Source organism: Zeus faber, assembly GCF_960531495.2.
Source record: "Zeus faber genome assembly, chromosome: 20".
Lineage (NCBI taxonomy): Eukaryota > Metazoa > Chordata > Actinopteri > Zeiformes > Zeidae > Zeus > Zeus faber.
The window spans coordinates 6,619,772-6,641,700 of NC_137207.1; the positions used below are offsets into that span (position 1 = coordinate 6,619,772).

The following is a 21,929-nucleotide window of genomic DNA, read 5'->3' on the forward strand; positions in this document are numbered from 1 at the left end:
GCCATTACACATTTCCTGGACCCCATCTGGACGCCATCTGTTCCAGCACGCTCAATGAGCATGTGACAGAGAAAAGATTTGTCGTCTCTCTCATAGATTTACAGTATAAGCCACAACATTAAAACCACTGACAGGTGAAATGAATAACATTGCTCATCTCGTTCCAATGGCACCTGTCACAGGGTGGGATATATTAGGCAGCAAGTGAACAGTCAGTTCTTGAAGTTGATGTGTTGGAGGCAGGAAAAATGGGCAAACCTACAGATCCGAGCGACTTTGACAAGGGGCAAATTGTGATGGTTAGACGACTGCCTCTACGGCTGCATCTCCAAAACGGCAGGTCTTGTGGGGTGTTCCCGGACCAAAAGTGGTCCAAGGAAGGACAACTGGTAAACCGGCGACAGGGTCATGGGCGCCCATGGGCTCATTGTCCAATCCCACAGAAGAGCTACTGTAGCACAAATGGCTGAAAAAATTAATGCTGATAGAAAGGTGTCAGAACACACAGTGCATCACAGCTTGCTGTGTATGGGGCTGTGTAGCCACAGCCCGGTCAGAGTGCGCAGGCTGACCCCTGTCCACCGCCGAAAGCACCTACAATGGGCCTATGTGTGTCAGAACTGGACCATGGAGCAATGGAAGAAGGTGGCTTGGTCTGATGAATCATGTTTTCTTCTACATCATGTGGATGGCCGATTAGGGTCCGATTCGATCCAGCATCTGTGGGATGTGCTGGAACAACAAGCCTGATCCACGGAGGCCCCACCTCACAACTTACAGGCCTTAAAGGATCTGCTGCTAACGTCTTGGTGCCGGATACCACAGGACACCTTCAAAGGTCTTGTGGAGCCTGGGTCAGAGCTGTTTTGGCCGCACGAGAGGAAGCTACACAATATTAGTGGTTATTAAAGGTGGTTTTAATGTTGTGGCTGATCGCAGTAAAGACGTCATTGTTACGCTCAGAACGGATGTAAACCCATAAGCACAACACCAAAACAATCTGGAAAGAAGTCAAAGTCCACAAAGCTTTTTCCAAAAAAACATTCAGGAAATCAGTCAGAGAAAGGCAAACTTATCCGGTAAGGAACAGGCAGAGAATAAGGATCCAGGGAAATCGGCAGCGAATCAGAGACCAGGGAATCAGGCAGAGGTTCTGACCGAAGGTGCAGGAAACAGGTAGTAGTGCAGGAAAGCTCAATGCAAGAGACAGTTTGGTAGAGAACAAAGGGAAGTGGACTGGTATTTATACTGAGGGACTAAAGCGGGGAATGAGCTGCAGGCGGGGGAAACCAGGTGAAGGAAAAAAAGAGTGACAGAAAGGCAAAATGGAGTGGGCAGATCTGAAATGACATGGAGGTTAATGGAATGGCACGAGAGAACGACCGGATGAAAATAAAACATGAAAACAAATGCAAATACTGGGAGATGGGGGAGGATTCATGACGGTTATGTTCCGCCTTCTCTAAGGGACTTGTCAAAAGACTGCTTTAAACATAGATTCAAGATTCAAGACGTTTATTTGTCACATACACATACATATACATACGTTCATACATATACAGTATGCAGTGAAATGTCTTTGCAACGCACCCAGAGATTATGCACAATAGTTACTAAACCGAACATTATAGCTAACCTAATTTCTACCCAACTAACTAACTGAAACTAACTCATTCCTAAAACGTAATGCACTTAGTGTATAGAGTAATATAAATAAAATAAAATAAAAACCCAACTAACTAACTGAAACTAACTCATTCCTAAAAAGCAATGCACTTAGTGTATAGAGTAACATCAATAAAATAAAATAAAAACCCAACTAACTAACTGAAACTAACTCATTCCTAAAAAGCAATGCACTTAGTGTATAGAGTAACATCAATAAAATAAAATAAAAACCCAACTAACTAACTGAAACCAACTCATTCCTAAAACACAATGCACTTAGTGTATAGAGTAATATAAATAAAATAAAATAAAAATTAAACAAGACTCAAAAAGATAATACAAAGCGGGGGTACAAATTTTAAGGTGGAAACTCTTCCCCACTGTGGAAAGTGAAGGTTTACATAGGTGGTCACTGTATGATAGGAACCAATCCATTATGGATGCATCATTTCTTGTATCTTTCAACGATTGAACGTGTGGGTTAGACTCTCACGGAGAGAGAGAGGCGTCAGAATAACAGGATGATTACAGCCTGAGGAAACCCTCAGGGGTCGGGGAAAGTGTTGGATGAGCGGGAAGGTGCTGGAAGTCGCGGTCACTGTTTGTATTTTTCAACCTGAAATGCAGAATGACCACAAATAGCCCCAGCTTCCGGCTGTTCATTTACAAATATTTCTCCTGTTTATTTGCAAATACTCCGAGGTGTTTATTTAAAAATATGTGGAATGTCTAAATAATCGGTCTAAATATTTTTTTAAATGTCCGTCCGGCTCTGTGTTTCTATAAACCCGTAGACAACATGGCGGGCTGCCGTCTCTAAAGATAGGATGGGACTTCATGCGTTTGAGCGGCAAGAAGAAAAAAACTTCCCCAAAACCAAGATGGAAACAGGAAGGGGACACGTCATTGGTTTCCAGCATCCAGGATGATGCGAAAAAAGCATCAGTATTGAGATAATAATCACTGACACTGTAGACATTGCAATAATAATAATAATTGCCATATTTGGCTATTTTCTTTGTAAGTCTGGCAATTTCTGTACACTCAGCTATTCGTGTTCACATTGTTTAAGACCACTAAGCCTTTTATGCCAATTGTCTGTTCAGCAATGCACCGATCCGTATCACGACAAATTTCTTGTACATAAAAGTGTATTTGGCAAAATAAACAAAAACGAAAAAAAAACACCACTCAGATTCGGATTCTGAGTTAGACTCACCACGGTCAAAATACGGTAGAAAATAGAAGTGAAAATAGAAGTACAAATTAGTGCAATGTTACATTTTGCATGTGTTTGCAACAAAATGAACATGCATCAAACACAATCACACGCGCATACACACACACACTCACAGACATACTAAAAGGTAAGTGGTTTGGGGAGGTCAGGTGCGGGTGACAGGGACAGGAGGACACTGGTGGTTTCTGACACTGGAGATTAACCCATTCTCCATCTCGGCTGGTTCCTCTCATCCCCTGACCGTCAGCAGTCACACAGGACGACACCAGCCCGTAGCGTCAGCCTGTCGTGAGAGCCTCCGTCCGAAAAAATGGCAATTACAGACTTCCTGGCGGCATCTGATATCACCTCTGCTATAAATGCTTGCAAAGGTAAGGCTTTTATTAGGCATTTCTTGTGGAATTCAATGACGTAATAAGTAATTTGTGCAGATTGACAGTCATTTTCTTGCATTGTCGGACGTTTTCCGCCTTTTTTTTTTTTTCCCCCAGCAAAAGACACCTTCAGTCCAAAGATGTTTTTCAAAACCGTGGGCCTGTCCAAGGTGACTCCGGCGGAGATCGAGAGGGTTTTCAAGATCCTGGACCAAGACAAGAGCGGCTTCATAGAACAAGACGAGCTACAGTTGAGTCTAGGCTAAATTGTAAAAGTCATCTTTCTGTTGATTCCATAGGGTGCTTTTCACCTGACGTCGTTTTTTTCCATTTGCGGCTGCTTCTCTCCGACCTCCCCCACAGGCTGTTCCTTCAGAACTTCTCCAAGGGCGCGAGGCCCCTGACCGCGGCCGAGACCAGAGCTTTCCTCCTGGCCGGGGACTCAGACGGCGACGGGAAGATCGGCTGGGAAGGTAACCTCTGGCGTCGACCAAAGGATGTCAAACTTGATTCTTGATATCAGGACGCCGATACTCTCAATCTTGTGTGCCAAGGCTTGTTATTTGTTAGGGATAGGAGTAGAGGTAGGTTAGGGTTAATAGGAAATACAAAAAAAAAACGGACATAGAAGAGAAGTCTTTTTCAACTGTTTTTATGTAAAATAAAGTTGATACCTATCCTTACAATGGGTTAGTCGAATAGGCTTTGTAAAAGTCATTCACATTGTTTGTCCTGGTTTCCATAGCTACGGCCCTACAGCAACAGCAGTCACTTAGCGGAGGCTGTCAAGTGTCATGGCCAGAGAATTACGCTTGAGTATTTTTAAGTGGTTCTCCAAATTGCTGAATTAAAATGTATTATTTCTTTCTTTCTTTCTTTCTTTTAGAATTCTCCGCCTTGGTCAAGTCATCATAATAAACACTCCAGTCCTGGAGGAGTTTTCTGCGAGGTGACGGGGTCAAGATTGATGGTTTCATAGAATATATACTAGCCTACTAACTATCACACGGACTGATCCGGTTATTCATTGAGTGATTCCAATAAACTTATTTTGTGGTTTAACTCTTGGCTGTGGGAGTTTTCCTGATCAAAAGACTGTCGTAAAATAGGATTCATACAATGTGCTTCTTCCTCACAATTTCCTCATCAAGGCGGGCATGAGGTTAGGTGGAAAGATTTGGAGCATGGCTTCTTCAATGAACTGCTTTGCGGATAAATAAAAAAAAAAAAAAAGAAGAAGACGACGAAATGTGAGACTGGGTTTGCTAGACTGCCATAGCTTTATTATGGCCTGTGCAGGTAAATTAAAAAAACACTTTGAGAGATGGCAAAATAAATAAAAAGTGGGAAAAGAATGTAAGAAAGAAAGAAAGAAAGAAAGAAAGAAAGAAAGAAAGAAAGAAAGAAATCTCAGGGGACATGGATGATGAAATAATCAGCCTGGATACACTTTTGAGCACAGATTCCACTATAAACCACTATAATAAGCTAAAGAAATTACTTGATTAATATGTGAATAAATAAATAATTACAATAAAGAAAGAAAGAAAAAAGAATGAAAGAAAAAATGTGAGAAATAAAGAAAAATAAAATAAAAATAAGTCTCGGGGGGGGGCCTCAGTGATTGAAATGGTCAGCCTGGGCGGACTTTTAAGCGCAGATATCTGGTGAATATCACATCATTTTGCTCTAATCCATATAATCCAGGAGCTATGTGGTGGCAGCTTGGTGCGTCTCCATATGTCTGGGCCATCACAGCGTGGCCCTTTAGGTGCCACGTGTCACTTAGGGAATCGTTTTACAGAGCAAATGCATAGCTGTCAATTTGCAGTTTACATGCCAATGAGGGACCAGAAAAAAATGTCCCTCTTGCGTTTAGTAAAAGGATTGCATCCCCCCCATGCTGAAAAGATAAAAATAGAGCAATTTGACAACTAGACACATTTTTTCCTAAAACTATTGCAGCGCAAGCGGTGTACGTTACACCTTGAAGGACGCGGATGGAGGGTATAAAATGGAGAGGGCCGAGGCTGTGCACTCACCCGGCTTTTCAAGTGAGAAACGGCTCCCAAGGTGAGTTGGCAGCTCAAGACTTTCTCTTTACTTGCTTCCACTGGGAGAGATGGAAACAGAAAAAAAACAGGGCGAGAACAAAAAAAAAAAAAACAGACAAAAAGCGAAAACCGACAGCAGACCAACATCCGGGGATGGCGAGGAGGCTTCCATCCATTCAGTGGAGTACACTCTTTGGGGTTTGGAAGCAGAGATTGGCAATGGGACTCTAAATACTCTTGCTGCTATTGCCGCCACTTCAACCGGGTACTGGGCCCTGGACAACCCTGGATTTCCACCGCGGAGTTGAAGACCTTCTTCTTCTGCCCTGGACTTCACTATATTTTCAATTATTTACAAACGCAGTGCATGAGAGAGCCAGAGCTTGTTGGTTCAGAGCAGGAGGCCAATGGTTATGGAGCTGTCAGAGCCATGCTCATGCATGCATCTGTCTTAGACATCAATTGGGACCATTACTTTAAGGTTTGAGGTCCCCTTGCTCAGCCCTGATTTATTTTTGAATAAATGTTTTTAAATGGGATTTGCTCGAACCTAATATTTAAGATGATCTTAAAGCATCCCAACGGGCAATACCATAGCCGAACCATTCCTTTTAATCCGGTAGAATTTTCTGAATTCAGCGCGAATATTTATATAATGCATGTTTGATATGCCTTTACAATTGTTGTGGGTATTTTAAAAGCCTGTCTTCATTTTGTCTCCTGTAGAACAATTAAAAATGGCATTCGCTGGAATCCTCAAGGACGCTGATATTGCTGCAGCCATCAAGGCTTGCGAAGGTTCGTTGCAATTTTTATTCTTCCAAACCTTGCATGTACACACTAGATAACTAGCCGCTCTGCCATTCATCCAGTAGTTCAGCCGCCTGGTCATTCAGTTCTGGCAGCATCATTTTAACTGTGGGTGACCGTGGGTTAGAATCAAAATTTTCTAAAAAGCCAGCAGAATGTTGTTCAGTAATAACTCAGTAATGACTCAGTAATGACTCATTAATGACTCGTTAATGTCTCAGCAATGACTCATTAATGTCTCAGTAATGACTCAATAATGACTCAGTAATGACTCAGTAATGACTCATTAATGACTCATTAATGTCTCAGTAATGACTCAATAATGACTCAATAATGACTCAGTAATGACGCAATAATTACTCATTGATGTCTCGGTAATGACTCAGTAATGACTCAATAATTACTCGGTACTGACTCAGTAATGACTTAATAATGACTCGCTAAAGACTCAATAATGACTCGGTAATGACTCAATGGTCACTCAGTAATGACTCGGCAATGGCTCATTAATGTCTCAGTAATGACTCGGTGATGACTAAACAGGGCGGCAAACACACCAATAATGGAATGGAACACGCGAGGCCATGGATTGAGAACATGCATGCACGTTCTCTGTCTTCCCTGATTTGTTTTATTCTCTTCCCCACCCCTCCATCACTCACTCCCTATCCCTTTCCAAACAGCTGCTGACTCCTTCAACTACAAGACCTTCTTCGCCACGGCTGGCCTGTCCGGCAAGTCCTCCGAGGAGATCACAAAGGCCTTCTTCGTGATTGACCAGGACAAGAGCGGCTTCATTGAGGAAGACGAGCTCAAGTAAGGGGTCCAACCATCTTCCATCTTTACAACTATTGACTCCAGCCAAGGTCTCCCGACCCGAACCTCAAAACGTGGGGCCGCGGCGGCTCTCTGCCTCTAGTTGACAGCTGCAGAAACTGAAAGCGACTGTCAAAGGGGTTGGGGGGGGGACACCTGGCTAAATACCTGCTTTTGCTCCTTCTCTCGCCAGGCTGTTCCTGCAGAACTTCTCCGCAGGCGCCAGGGCCCTCACAGACACAGAGACCAAGAATTTCCTGAAGGCCGGTGACTCCGATGGAGACGGTGCAATCGGAGTTGACGGTAACCACTTCCAGACCTCAACTCGATACAACCAGTTGACACCTGACATTCTTAACTATAGTAGATAACATCCCTCTCTAATTCTGATCCTTCTTTTTGGGGAATTTTCTTACTTTACTCTCGACAATGTCATACTTATTACCGGTTAATAGCTACAAAACTAAAATACCACATTTGAAACATCTTGGGCTATAACTTTGCTTCTCCTCTTTTTCCTCCGCAGAGTTCACCACCCTTGTCAAGGCATAATCTCCCTTCGCGGGCCCACAGCTGCGCTACTGAGGATGTGCTGACTCTGTCAAATACTTTATCTTTTTTATATTCATATTATTTATAAATGTCACAGGCCTGTGTTGTAACTCTTTTAACCCAAGAGCGTTTTCACTTGTCACAATGTTTTTTTCACTCGTCTTTGCGTTCGCATTCACGGCGAACCAAAGAGGAGGAAACAAAACACCACTACTCATTTGCACTTTTTGAAAGATGAAATAAACTCCGACTTGGTTTAGAAATACATCTGGCTTTCTTCATGTGTATTTTTTCAAACTGGTGAATCTGCTTGACTGTCATCTATAGCCTTTAAGTACTCGATCGACCTAACCCTAGCCCTAGCCCTAGCCCTAGCCCTAACATCGGGAACAGTTTTTACCATGTAATACCAATAACCAATCACTCTCTCCGGCCCAATCGAAACATTGTGAATTGCGCACGAGGATGAGGAAAAGAAAGATCCTTTAAGCCATAGAATCCTTAGTAGGAATCAAAACCACCACTGGCGAATGCACAGGTGGTTTGGTGCCGAAAGTGACAGGAGGAATCACCTTCTGCAGCTGTTTTACTAGCGACAGTCCGAAGGAGCCTCCCCGAAAAGCAGCTGGCGCTCCGGCGAGACGGGGCGTCGGGGAGAGGGCCAAAAGCAGGGGGAGTGGGGGATGGGGAGGGGTTAGGATTTCAGTGTTGCCACAATTACATGACTTTTTGTCAATGAAGCATTTATTTGACACCTTCTCTCGGATTGCAATGTGCCCGCCGGGGCAGGCCGAGGAGGAGGAGGAGGATGCCAGGGGGTACAGGTCACTTCTATTTTCTGCTGCGGAGGAAAAGCGAAACTCGCAAGGAGGCAGCCACTGTTTGGGCCGAATGCGGTTCCAGGTCAAGGGGGATTCAATTTCTATATTTCACAATGTCGACATTTGTAAATTCTTAACTGTTTTACCGCACAGGACTGAACCCTAAATTAAAATGTATATAGCCATTTCAAATCGAACACGACTTCTCTGTCCTGGCATCTCCAGGCCAATTCCCAATTGTTAGTCTGGAAACTCTCACTCCATTTTCAATTCCCAAGGGGCGTAACCAACAGGCGCAAAGCGAACTCTCTGGACGCAATTGGATAGAAGTCGGAAGTACGGTAAACAGATCTTTCTTATCAACAAAAGCTTTTTAGGGTATAATAACATCCAGTTTGTTTCATACTGTCACAATAGCGGATTCAACAGACCGTGCCGCAGCGTTGGCAGCCATCTTGGTATGGCGCCTCAGCGGTGATGCGGAGTCAACAGATGGTTTGACGTCAGCGGCAGCCATCTTGGTAAGGTGCTGCCACGGCGATCGCGGCCTCAGCAGACGGATCCGCGTCGGCGGCAGCCATCTTGGTAAGGTGGGTCCACGGCTCTCCTCTGCATCGCCATCGTATCAAACCCGCCCCATATTGGGCCGACCCTGGCAAAGTCGATGAGTTCAATGGGAGGGGGACCAGAGGTCTTACTCTGATGAACAAATAAAACAGGAGCTTGCAGATTTGTCTGGTTCCCAGGCTACGGCTAGCCCAAAGCTAGACGAAATTCCCAAATTGAACGCCATTGAATTACCCATACTACTACAGGGAGTGAAGCAATTGACCTGTTACTATAGTAACGTTAACGATGCATGTAAATCAATTCGACGGTCTGATTTTTATTAAACAAAGAAAGTCATAGAGGGAAGGAGCGATCGATGAAACCGTCAAACAATGGGATGGTAAAGCCTGGGACAGTCTTGAAAAACAGTTTTGAATGCACAAATTGGAATCCACGCTCCTGCTATTGTTCTGTAAAAAAAAAAAGATCCAGCTGGAAGGGTCGATATTGAGCGTGAGTGAATTATTTATTGACAATATTAACAGAAAAAAAGGAATGAATGAGAATGTATAATCCAGTTTCCAACACCTCAGTCCTGACATGTGTGAGGTTGCTAAATGTATTTAAAAAAAAAGAAAATAAATATATATCAACTTAAATGAAGAAGAGATGGAAAATATTCTATTCTGCTGTATGTTCTATTTCTAGGTCGATAGATCATCATTCAAAAAGGAAGGATTGCCATCTAAAGGTGACCATCCTTAATACTAAAAGTATATATATTTCTTATCCTATGACTATTTAACAGGAACTATTGAAGCAGAACAGGATCATGAAGGGGGGCATTGTCACTGTGCGGGAAGCATTGACCCTTTCTGCATAGCACAACACGTTTTTGTCTCAACGATATCCTTCGATTGAATGAAGACCTCTTCATCAAAGGTCTAAACTTGACTGTTGAATGAAAGGTGCACCTTAATTCGCCTCAAATTACTTGGTATGCTGTTCTATCCGGTAAATAATAGCTACAGGTGCATTGCAACAGCGCCACCTGCTGCTAAATAGACACACAGCACAAAATCGCCTGTCATGCGCTAATGTGAAAATATGAATTTGGGCATTATTGATTGTTTAATATAGTGTATCATGGGTTGTATCAGTGATTCTCTGAATCTCTGACCTTTTTCACATCAAGGACTCTCAAGGTCACAGGCTCCATTTGATGAGATTTTGCCTCTGGGATCCCAACTTGAGGAGATTTCTATTGTTGGATATGATTTAGTCCAAAATTCTATGGTTTTGGAGATAACAGTGAAAGCTATGACCAAAACAGTCATTATCGTACATTCTCATCTTGTAAATCAGAAAATGGGGACGTTTAACCATGGAACCTCTTGAAGGATGGCTGGGGGGGTGGGGGGGGGGTCCCACGAACCCCCCATTGAGAACCACTGCCCTAGGAGAAACAGACATCAGACAGACAAAAGCTTTTCATTGTGCATTAAAAATATGCCCACAAATCTAGGTCTACGTTTTATTCGGTTTTGAAGCAGCGCAGACCTCCTGGCCAAACACAATATTCCAGCCAAATGGGCGACGTATATTATTAGTCGCCTGCAATATCAAGCACTTTAGAGGTACCATTTAAGCATCTTCATTTATGCACATATAAATAGAACGGCTCTGACTACTGGACACATTTTTTTGACCAACCACTTCGCTGGCGGTGTCTATTTCATATGCCTCATATTTCGGGTGAGAGAAGGTATATAAGCTTGTGAGCCCGCCGGGGGATCCTTACTGCAGCGGCCAAATTCATCTTAGCGTATCCACTCTAGACTTAGAGACAAACCTGAGGTGAGTCTCCCTCAACTATACTACTGCTAGGACTCACGTCGTTAGGCAGGTGGACGATGGAACCGCCTTTGTTGGGTCCCATGGAATGGCTCACCTAAAGGCCAGATTTAAAAAGATAAAATTAAAAAAATTAAAAATAATAATAACAAAAGAAAATCACAGATCCAGATTGCATTTGCAAAGAAGAAGAAAAATAATTTGAAGAATCGTCTTACCGAAAAAAAGAGCAAACGTAACTGTCCAGGATATTGGGATCTCGGGTTGGGAAAAGTGGACTATCATCTCCAAGCGGTTGAACCGGGAGAACTATCGGCTCAGCGATGAAATACAATGCATGCTGGTGTAGTGCTCCTACGTAGGCCTAGGACAGCTGCCGTACACGTATACCAGGAACAGCTGTAATCCAGCATTTCATGTCTTTTCAATGACTTCTCGTTCTCTCCTTTCAGAAACAAAATGGCTTTTTCTAGTCTTCTGAAGGACGCTGACATCACTGCAGCCCTGGCGGCCTGTCAAGGTTAGACTCATTTCGACCTTTTTTACCTACCGAGGAGCTTGTGCGCTTGAAGGCCGGGCGTCGCCGCGGGTCTCGCGGGATTATGTGCGGAGTTGAAGTCCAGGTGAACCGCTTTAGGAAGCGTAGCTTGCGGGTACGTCACCGTCTTCTTTCCTCTCCCTCTGCCCGCCGCAGCTGCCGACACTTTCCACCACAAGGCCTTCTTTGAGAAGATCGGCCTGGCCAAGAAGACCCCCGAGGAGGTCAAGACGGCCTTCAACATCATTGACCAGGACAGCAGCGGCTTCATTGAGAAGGATGAGCTCAAGTAAGCGCCCTCCATTCCCTCTTACTTTCAATTCTTCCCTCATGCCGCGGACCTCCCTCGCGGTCCCCTTGTCATCGCGTAGAATAGAACGGCTGAGATTTGCAGAGACGCGATTGCGTAACGCTTTCCCGTCGCCCCTTGGCTCCTTCCAGGCTGTTCCTGCAGAACTTCTCTGCCGGCGCCAGGGCTCTGACCGACGCGGAGACCGGGGCGTTCCTCAAGGCCGGTGACTCTGACGGTGACGGCAAGATCGGCATTGACGGTGAGACAGCGCAGAGTTTTAAGTTTTGCTCGCAGATAGGGATTGGGGGGATAGACAGACTGCTTAGGATTTCAGGATCCCCCTCTTCGCTTCTAAGTTACCCCCATGTACAGGGGGGAGACGGCTGGAGGCAACTCGGAACGCTGTTTATTTTATGGTCTTCTTCTTTTTTCTTTGTCCCAACACAGAGTTCGCTCAGATGATCAAGGGATAAATTCATAAATCCGACCAACATCTTGACTACCTACTCAGAAGGAACAACTTGAGCCAGGACAACCCCACCGCCCCCCCCCACCCCCTCTTCAGCTCTTCACACCAATTTTATACAAGTGACTTTTGACCTTTGAGTCGCCAACCAACCTCTCTCTCTCTCGCTATCTCTCTCTCTCTCTCTCTCTCTCACACACACACATACACACACACACACACACTCATTCTCTCGCTCTCTCTCTCTCTCTGACCATGCTCACCCTCTCTGTGCAAGATGAAGTGTATGGCATGGATGGCTTCTGCTTCTCTCTCTCTCTCCCTCCCTCTCTCTCTCGCTCTCTCTCTCTCTCTCTCTGCCTCTCACTCACTCTTAATCTGTCTATGTCTCTCTCTCCTGCCGTCGTTTCACTATGTGAGTTTTGCGTACTGTCAAAGCGGGGATGATGCACTTTTATGGAAAACAGACGGACGACAAGAAAATAATAAAGGTTATTTTTCAATAAGACACGTGTCTGTGTGGCTGTCAATCACAAAACATTTAAGGCCGATCAACCCGTCCATACCAGTGGTAATAAGGGTCTAATACGCCAAAAATTCCCGTGGTTGATATTCTAACAAGGATCAGATATCAAGCCTCTATATGTGCCAATGCAGGCAGTTAAATAGCTGTTAATATTTTTGAATACATGAATTTGTGACATTAAACTATATATATATATATATATATATATATATACTATACACCCTGAAGAGAGGAGGGCTTAAATCAAGGTACATAACTTTGACCCATATTTTGTGAGATTTGCCATTTCACCCCCTGAAAGTTTGAAGGTAAATGTTTGTGAGTCATCACTCGATTGTTATTGGAAATGTGTACAACCTTCTCGGATTGTATATTAACTTGTGACCTCAGCCGTGGCCTCGTAAAAAGACTGACAACGCCGTAGTCCGACACGTCGTGCAGTGACGTCATAAAACCACTAGGGGACGGAAAAGGAAAAGGAAATGAGCAGCGGAAGGGCGCGATTTTTAATGGGTCTCTTATTGCACAGTTGTTTCTTGACATTGCCAGCTCCAGTTTGATTGGAATTTTTTTGTTTTTCTCCCCTCACTAACTACCCGTCGCCTTTGGTACGACGAACTGACAATTAAAGTGTGATGGCGGGGGTTTGAGGAGTCCGGAGTTGGGGACGTAATGAGGTTTATTCCCCTGCTCCTTGTTACGAGAGCTGATGCTGCGTCAGGTATTGCGAAATGCCCCACTTCTCGGAAACACCTTTGGTAATTATCGTGGTATGTTCTCTCTCCCTCTCGCTCTCCCTCTATATCTCTCTCTCTCCCTCTCTCTGACTCTCTCTCTGTCTCACGCACGCACGCACACACACACACACACACACACACACACACACACACACACACACACACACACACACACACACACGGACAGTCACACTATACTCATAAATACATATTTCTCAATACAGTTTGCAAACCTGTGCAATTCGTGCGCGCGTGTGTGTGATTGGGTCAAATCACGGGAATAAATATTGACAGCCATTCTTTTATTATTATTATTATTATATAATTACAATAATTATTATTATATATTATGGACAGCTTTAAAAATATATATTTTAAATGTGATACATAAAATACCGTAAATACGGTAATACACGAAGCCACAATAATACGAACGTCGTGAAGAATTTACTATTGATTGACAAAATGTATATATTTTAGGCTATATTTACATATATTATATACAGAATATCATATGCTATATTATTATATATACCATAATAATTACTATATTATATTATATATACAATTTAAATTATTATTATTTATAATAATATGAACAATTGAATATGAACATGTGAATAAATATATGTATATTTCTAAAAGCAATGTTTAACACATTTCTGTCTGCGTTTGGTTTATCATCCCCTTCTTGTATTTACCTTGTGTTAGAGCAGAGGTGGAGAAAAAGGGGAGAGCGAGGGAGAGAGATGGGGGACGCGGGGGGAGGACACCGGGGGAGTGGGCGGCCGCCCGCGACAGGTGGGAGTCGGTCGAAGTCCCCGCGCCGTCAAAGGTTAATTGGGCGGGGAAGTCATCGGAGAGACCTACCTGGCCGAGAGAACTTGATACGCGGACACCGGACAGGTAACTCAAGTTTCATCTCATTTCGGGCTCATCCCTCTTTGCAGCGTGGCTTATAAAGCCCGGTGTGCAGCCCGTGGACGCAGTAAGCCTCACCTTCTCTTCTGGACCTTTTCTTTTACAAGCACACACCTGACAGCGTGAGTAGCAGGGAGACTTCCATCAAAGTCTCTGTGACAAATTTGGGTATTTTTTTATGTTTTATTATAATTTGTATTATTATCATTATCATTCGAATAATAATAATTATACAAGTTATTATTATTATTATTATTATTATTATTATTATTATTATTATTATTATCATCAATAAATAAATTACAAGTTAAAGCAGGATGTTTATTATTTTAATTTTTTTGTAATTTCTTTAGGAAGGTGTTCTTATTTTGTTTGTTTTGCGATCGATTGTTTTTGTTTTTACTTTTTTGTTTAAATATATATATAAATGGCTGTCCCTTGTGCCCGGTTGTGCATCCGCAAATACTTTAGTTGTCAGGGACCTTTTTTTTTTTTGTCATGGGATGAATATGTCCATCAAGTTTCCATCATGAAAAACATAAAATGGGAGAAGCGTATGCTTAATGTGCGCTTCTTTTTCCCCCGACAGGATTAAAATGTCACTCACCTCCATCCTTTCGGCTGAGGCCATTGAAACCGCTGTCAAGGACTGTCAAGGTAGGCGACACCGGCAAGACTAACGTGAGGACGGGGCGGACACGTGACGCAAAGGACGCATGAGCCGCACGCATAGACACAGACAGACAGACAGACAGACAGAAGTGGATAGATAGACAGACAGACAGACAGACAGACAGACAGACAGACAGACAGACAGACAGATAGACAGATAGATAGATAGATAGATAGATAGACAGACAGACAGACAGACAGACAGACAGACAGACAGACAGACAGACAGACAGATAGACAGATAGACAGATAGACAGATAGATAGATAGATAGATAGACAGACAGACAGACAGACAGACAGACAGACAGATAGATAGATAGATAGACAGACAGACAGACAGACAGATAGATAGACAGACAGACAGATAGATAGACAGATAGATAGACAGATAGACAGATAGATAGATAGAACTTGTGAGTACTACTTATAAAAAAGGGGCAACCCTAACATCACATAAGTCTACCCTAAATACCATGGTATGCTGTATTGTATATGTGGTACCAAATAATGTATGATATTAGTACTACTACTTATACTACTAATTATTATTATTATTATTATTATTATTATTATTATTATTATTAATAATAATAATAATAATAATAATAATAATAACAATCATTGTATTATTATAATATGTGCAACGATACGTTCTGTGTTCAAGTGAATACTTTAAACACTTAACTCAAAACGTATTAACCCCTCGCAATTTTCTTTCTTGTGATAAAACTTAAATTTTACTGAGTTTTATGTGAATTTTAATTAATCCCGCTCCCTAGATAGCCTTTTACTGGTCTCGGTGAGTGTAATGGTGGCGCAGCCAGAACCTCTGTTGACTGCAATGACCCTTCAGTGGAATCGTTGAAAAGTCAATCTCATTTGAAGCTGATAGCTTTGGGGCCAGGGATATTTGGATCTTTTTGAGCCTTTCAATCTTGCCACATTCGTTGTTATATTTTCACCCGTAAGCATCTCATTGACCTCGAAAGGTAAAGTAAAGTACAATTACTATAAGATGATGTATCACTAATGGCTGCTGACCACTGTGTTGTTGAGGCTTTTCAGGTTATTGAGGATGTGTCGTTGCCTCAGCCTTCAGCGTGTGATTATGTGTGTGTTTATGTGTGTTTGCGACTTAATGTCCGCATGTGTGTGTCGTGTGTCTGTCTATCCTGTGTACTTTACGTGTCTACCGTCTTCCAGCTTCAGACTCGTTCAGCTACAAGAGGTTCTTTCAGTTGTGCGGCCTGTCCTCAAAAAGCCCCAAGGAGGTAAAAGATGTCTTCCAGATCCTGGACGAAGACAACAGCGGCTACCTGGAGGAGTCCGAACTGAAGTAGGGGGATGCCGATGATTTCATTCAGCCCTGACATGCATTGTCATTTTATAGAAAATATAGGGGCGCGGTTTCATCTTAATCAGGACTAAGATCATCCTACTCTAAAAAAAATGCCTTAGTTCTAGATTAAGAAGTCCTAGACTAAGGTCATTAAGCTATTGACCACCCTTCTGTATGGTCTTGGTGCTGGTTTTTCACCATCATTGTAAAAGTCAAAATAATCCCACATCCCACATCCAAAAATAAACCTGCCTCTGGTCAGGTTTATTTTAAGTCACTTAGACCTAGATTAGCGCTGATCTTCCAAAACTAAACCAAGACTAGGGCAAGTCCTAGACTGTTTTAAAGCATAACTGAGAAAGGTCATTTCATGTAGTCCAGATTAAAAAGATTAGGCCTGGTCTGTCTCCACGAAAACCGCCCCAAAGAGAAATATAAATAAATAGTACGCTGTAATAGACCGTCCTCAGAGGGTCTCCCGTTTTTTAATCTCACATTAACCCTTCTTTTAGGTCTCACTGAGCACAATTTGCAATGTGTTGTTGTGCTCGATGTTTTGTGTGTTACTGTCGATATGTGTTTGGTGAGGTGTGTGTGTGTGTGTGTGTGTGTGTGTGTGTGTGTGTGTGTGTGTGTGTGTGTGTGTGTGTGTGTGCATATCTATATGTGTGTGAGAGGGAGATCAAATCAAAAGCAATACCAACAAGTCTCGTACAGTATATTATTGGGACGGTAATCCCACCTAGGAGAAAATGCCATAATTGTATTTGTTACATCATTCTCTGCTATTATATAATTGTGTTGTGTGAAGAAGCTTAGAGCCGAGCGGTGACTCCAGCCACTACTGTGTGTGTGTGTGTGTGTCTATTTGTGTGTGTGTGTGTGTGTGTGTGTGTGTGTGTGTGTTTTATTATACTTGTGAGGCCCCTCTCTGAATCAGCGCATTTTTTTGGTTTGAAAGTGCATCACAAACATGGGTCCTCACAAAGTCTATTCACTCGTACCTAACTTTGATACCAGTACAAAAATGTGTGTGAGTGTGTGTGTGTGTGCGCACGTGCGCGTGTGTCTGTGTGTTTGTTTTACTCTAATTGGGAGGACCGGTCTCTGAATTGACAATTTATGGGTCCTCACTTACCAGGTGTATTTACTTGGACCTCACTTTGATACCAATATAACAATGTGTGTTTGTGTGTACATAATAGCTTGATATGGGCGTGTGTTCCAGCAATAGCCATTTTACACATCAACATCAATTGTTATGGAAATAATATTGTTACAGTGCATGTTCTTTTTTACAGACCTACTGTATGTTCATGTTTATTATATTTCTTTTTCAAGGTACTTCCTGCAGCGGTTTGCCCCTGGGGCACGAATGCTGACCGAAATGGAGACCAAGAGCTTCATCTCGTTCGGCGACGACGACAACGACGGCAAGATTGGGGTAGAGGGTCAGTTTTGAATTGAAATATTAAAATGTTACATTTAGAGGAAAACAGTGATGGCTGTTAATTGAATGCAAAAAGCACACACACACGCACACACACACACACACACACACACACACACACACACACACACACACACACACAGGTTTTGTGCACTTTGTTTCTTCAAGCCACAGTAGGCATAGTATCACTCAATTTTCACTTCATACCGTATACGGTATATGTATAAAGGGTAAATATGGTATATACATGGTGTATATGTACTGTATGTATTCTGTATATTTATATGGTGTGTACATATACTATATATATACAGTATATATATATATACCATTGTCATAAACCAAATTTAGCTGACATTGTTTCTGTAATCAGGGATTGTTAAATTGATCAAAATATTCCATTACTCAAATGCTCACATTTCATGTTTTAAACCTCTCTAGCTGTTAAAGCCACAGCTCTGTATGGTTGTTTATCATTCTTCCAATTGTCTTTTATGATATGGATTCCTCTCGCTAAATTCCAACTGTCCTTTTTGGTTTTTTTAAAGTCGATATTTCCAAAAGAATCACATATTTTTCTCCATTCCAGAATTCCAGACAATGGTCCTATCCTGAGAGTTTTAAAGAAGAAGAGGTCACCACCCACCCCGTCCCTGAACACACACGCGCGCATGCACACACACACACACACACACACACACACACACACACACACACACACACACACACACACACACACACACACACACACACACATACTGCAACAAGGCTTGAATCCCATCATCCCCAGCCTCCTTTCCCAGGGATAAATTTCATTTCCTATCCAACATTTACGTGCTTGAACTTGTGTTTTGAATGCAATTCTTTGGCCAATTAGAAAGGGGTCCTTTTTGATTTGCCTGCATTTATATCTATACAGTGTCATTGTTATATTCACTGTTTTCCTTTGTGTACACAGCACCGTACCAGTGACAATGAACAATAAATGACTAAATAAATGTCTGACTGTTTCATGGCATTGGGCGCAACAATAATACATGAGGCGAACACACACACTGCCCTAATGGAATACATAATACATAATTAATGGGAAATAAGCAGAACTCTTGTGCACTTGTATACTAATCATTCCCTCCTTTTAAGACTGTATTCTATTTCAAGTACAGGAACCCAACCGATAGCTATGCTCGATGCCATGTATATGTATCTGGTGGTGCTGAAAAAGTAATGCCAGCTTGTATAACACCCACCTACTGACCCACTCAATCATCCGTGGTCCGTGATCTATTGAGGGCTTTTAGTGATTTTGATGATCATAATAATAATAATAATAATAATAATAATAATAATATCGAGAGCTGCAGTGCTTTACATTAAAAGAAGGCCACCAAATATTAACAATAAAAGCAAAGCAAACAAGCGAAACACATTTACAACATAGAATAAAGAAATAATTAAAAGAAAGAAATGAATTTTAGATAGGGCAAGAATAAGCTTATAAAAATAGATATACAAAATTGCGTGTAAAAAAAATACAATTAATTAATTTGATAGAAACGGTAAATATTATACTCATTTTCAGGTTTGGGGTCATCAGTTGAGACCATGCTTGATCACAAGAGTTCCTCTGTGAATTATTTTCTTGTGAGCTTATGACCTGAGGGCTCTAGATGGAACGTAGAAGACCAATGTTCCTGTAATGTAAGCCTGTCCGAAGCAGTTTAGAGATCCGTATACAACTAAGAGAATTTTAAAATCACTTCTCAAGGAAACTGGGAGCCAACGCATTGTAACTAAATATGGAGTGATGTGCTCTCACTCTCTTGTTTTCGTTTAAAGTCTGGATATTGGCATCAAATCTAAAAGAACAAGAATTAAAACCTTCTTGGTTTAAATCAATGAATGTTTTGGTGAGAGCACTGTCTGTGGTGTGATGTGTGTGACTCTGAAACTAATTGAAACTTCCTCGAAATTTCTTTTCACTTGGAAAGTTGTACATGTCTCGAGGGTTGGTCTTGACATGGGCCTGTAGTTACCTAGGACCCCACAATCCACGTGGACTTTCTTCAACAGTGCTTTCACAACAGCAGTTTCAAGTGATGTATGAGTGATTTTCAAAGCAGAGCATGAGACACTGTCGAACATTTCAAAAATATATAATGGGGACAGGATCAAGAGAGCAGAGAAGGTTTACCCTCTATGACAACCCTACAGAGCTCTGCAGGGGAAATAGTACTAAAGGTCCTCATGAATGCTTTCCTTTTATGGGGAAGCGGAAGTAATACTCACCCTGATGGTTGTTATTTTGCTTTCCAAAAAACATAGCAAATTCCTCACATTTTGTGACAGACACTTGGCTTAAAATATCAGGAGCAGTGCTGTGGCATTAGGTTAGGTGTAGGTTGCACTTACACGGAATATCAATTTTAGCTGAGAATTCGTTTGGCATAAATATTGCAAAACACTATACTGAAAACACAACAGTTGGACACTCCAGTGATTGGTAGACACAAGGAACACCTCTAAAGGGATTTTTAACACATTTACTGTCTATCAGGTTTGCGTGGAGTGGATTATAGACAAGCACGGAAGGAGGTCTGAGCCGCGCCTGCCAAATATTTTCAGAGACATGTTTGAGGATTAAGCATGCATTTGCATTCAAATTCTGGATACGCAGGCCAAACGCTTGACCAGGGCATCCGTGTTACCGAGGAGCTGTAGATGCAGACCGATGATAGCTGCAGGTCGACACACAAACCCTGTTCAAACAGGAGATCCTGTCAGCATTATCTTAGGTCTACAATGTCAAGATATCTGAGGCTGTAATACAAAGAGAGAGAGAGAGAGAGAGAGAGAGAGAGAGAGAGAGCGAGAGAGCGAGAGAGAGATTCCAGGACGGGGTTTAGCCAACTGTGAAAACTTAAAAGTAAAAGGTTCTAAGTGCCGTTATTGGGTAGAAGTAAATGGACTGATTTATGGTTTAATGGTATGGATTAATTAACGGATTGTCAATAATGGATTTTAAAATTTGAAAACAAAACAAAAAAAAGTCTTAAAGGGGACCCACTATGCTCCTTTTACACAAGTAAAGGTTGCATAGGTTATAGCATAGGTTTCTGAGGTCCCCAAAACATGTTTTTAAAGTTTTTGCTGAAAATACCACTCAGATAAATCATGCAATCTAGCCATTCTAACATGCACCGTATAAAATACACCCTGTTTTAGTGGGATGAGCCACCCTCCTGAGGTCCCTCCGTAACTTTCACCGATTTCGCCTTATCAATCCACCAAAATCAGTCTCTGAACAAATTTAAGGTGAGAAATAAGCAATCCAGTCGCTGAATCTTCACTCATATTGGATCTACAAGGCCATATTTAGGTTTGCTCTGACTTTGGTTGCCGTGCTCCAGGCTTGTAGGGAACACCGCAAGCGGGATTGTTTTTGTTTCATGAAAACATCATAAAATTAAATTGAATTAAATTAAATTAAATTAAATTAAATTAAATTAAACCAAATAAAATAAAATAAAATAAAATAAAATACAGTAAAATAAAATACATCTACAATAAAAACACACACACACACACACACACACACACACACACACACACACACACACACACACACACACACACACACACACACACACACACACACACACACACACACACACACACACACACACCTGTTACACCTGCTGTCATAACCACATTCTTAATTGTTTTGGGGGGGACATAGGTCCAGTAGAAAAAAGGTTTAAAGGGGTTTATAGCCAAATCAACTACGTCATTCCTTCTAGAATTTGGCATTTGAGGTTGTTCCAAAAGATTTGTCTGTAGCAGCTGCTGGAGCTCGCCAGTGGCAGATCGGTGACTGAACTCTGCAACTTGGGTCTCCTTCTGGATTCCTCCTTGTCATTTGAGCCCCACATCGGATCGGTCACCAAATCCGCCTTCTTCCAACAGAAGAGTATCACCAGGATCTGCCTCCGCCATCACTGATACCCACTGTCTGGACTACTTAATGGAGTCCTATTCGGGGTTCCCTACATATCCCCGGATAGGTTCCAGATCTTCAGAAAGTTTTTTTTAACTGGGTTTATAGAGATTATTATACGATTATTATTTGATGTCTGACGTTCAGTTTAAGCATAGGGAGTGCGTGCACACCGAGGGATCAGCATTGTTGTAAAATCATCTCCTAATTTTCCTATTGACTCGGCTTGGACATGTTTAAACACTTCAATCT

At 42.1% G+C, this 21,929-nt stretch overlaps 3 protein-coding genes across 3 annotated transcripts; all 3 read left to right on the plus strand.

Annotated features, from left to right (window-relative positions):
* Window positions 1-3,218: 3,218 nt before the first annotated feature.
* On the plus strand, window positions 3,219-4,197 carry LOC307245350 (parvalbumin, thymic-like; the record flags this gene model as incomplete). Its single annotated transcript, XM_080020880.1, has 4 exons — window positions 3,219-3,279; window positions 3,400-3,532; window positions 3,646-3,755; window positions 4,169-4,197. 4 exons carry the CDS (start codon window positions 3,219-3,221, stop codon window positions 4,195-4,197), a joined length of 333 nt encoding a protein of 110 aa, XP_079877006.1.
* Window positions 4,198-5,339: 1,142 nt separating this feature from the next.
* LOC307246151 (uncharacterized protein) lies at window positions 5,340-12,540 on the plus strand. Its single transcript, XM_080021965.1, has 10 exons — window positions 5,340-5,355; window positions 6,063-6,134; window positions 6,830-6,962; window positions 7,156-7,265; window positions 7,489-7,508; window positions 10,650-10,741; window positions 11,191-11,258; window positions 11,433-11,565; window positions 11,718-11,827; window positions 12,016-12,540. The coding sequence occupies exons 2-10, from the start codon at window positions 6,074-6,076 to the stop codon at window positions 12,039-12,041; spliced, it is 753 nt and encodes a 250-aa protein (XP_079878091.1). The 5' UTR covers window positions 5,340-5,355; window positions 6,063-6,073; the 3' UTR covers window positions 12,042-12,540.
* Window positions 12,541-14,128: 1,588 nt separating this feature from the next.
* pvalb9 (parvalbumin 9) lies at window positions 14,129-18,295 on the plus strand (the record flags this gene model as incomplete). Its single annotated transcript, XM_080020993.1, has 5 exons — window positions 14,129-14,203; window positions 14,808-14,875; window positions 16,095-16,227; window positions 17,572-17,681; window positions 18,270-18,295. Exons 2-5 carry the CDS (start codon window positions 14,815-14,817, stop codon window positions 18,293-18,295), a joined length of 330 nt encoding a protein of 109 aa, XP_079877119.1. The 5' UTR covers window positions 14,129-14,203; window positions 14,808-14,814.
* Window positions 18,296-21,929: the final 3,634 nt, after the last annotated feature.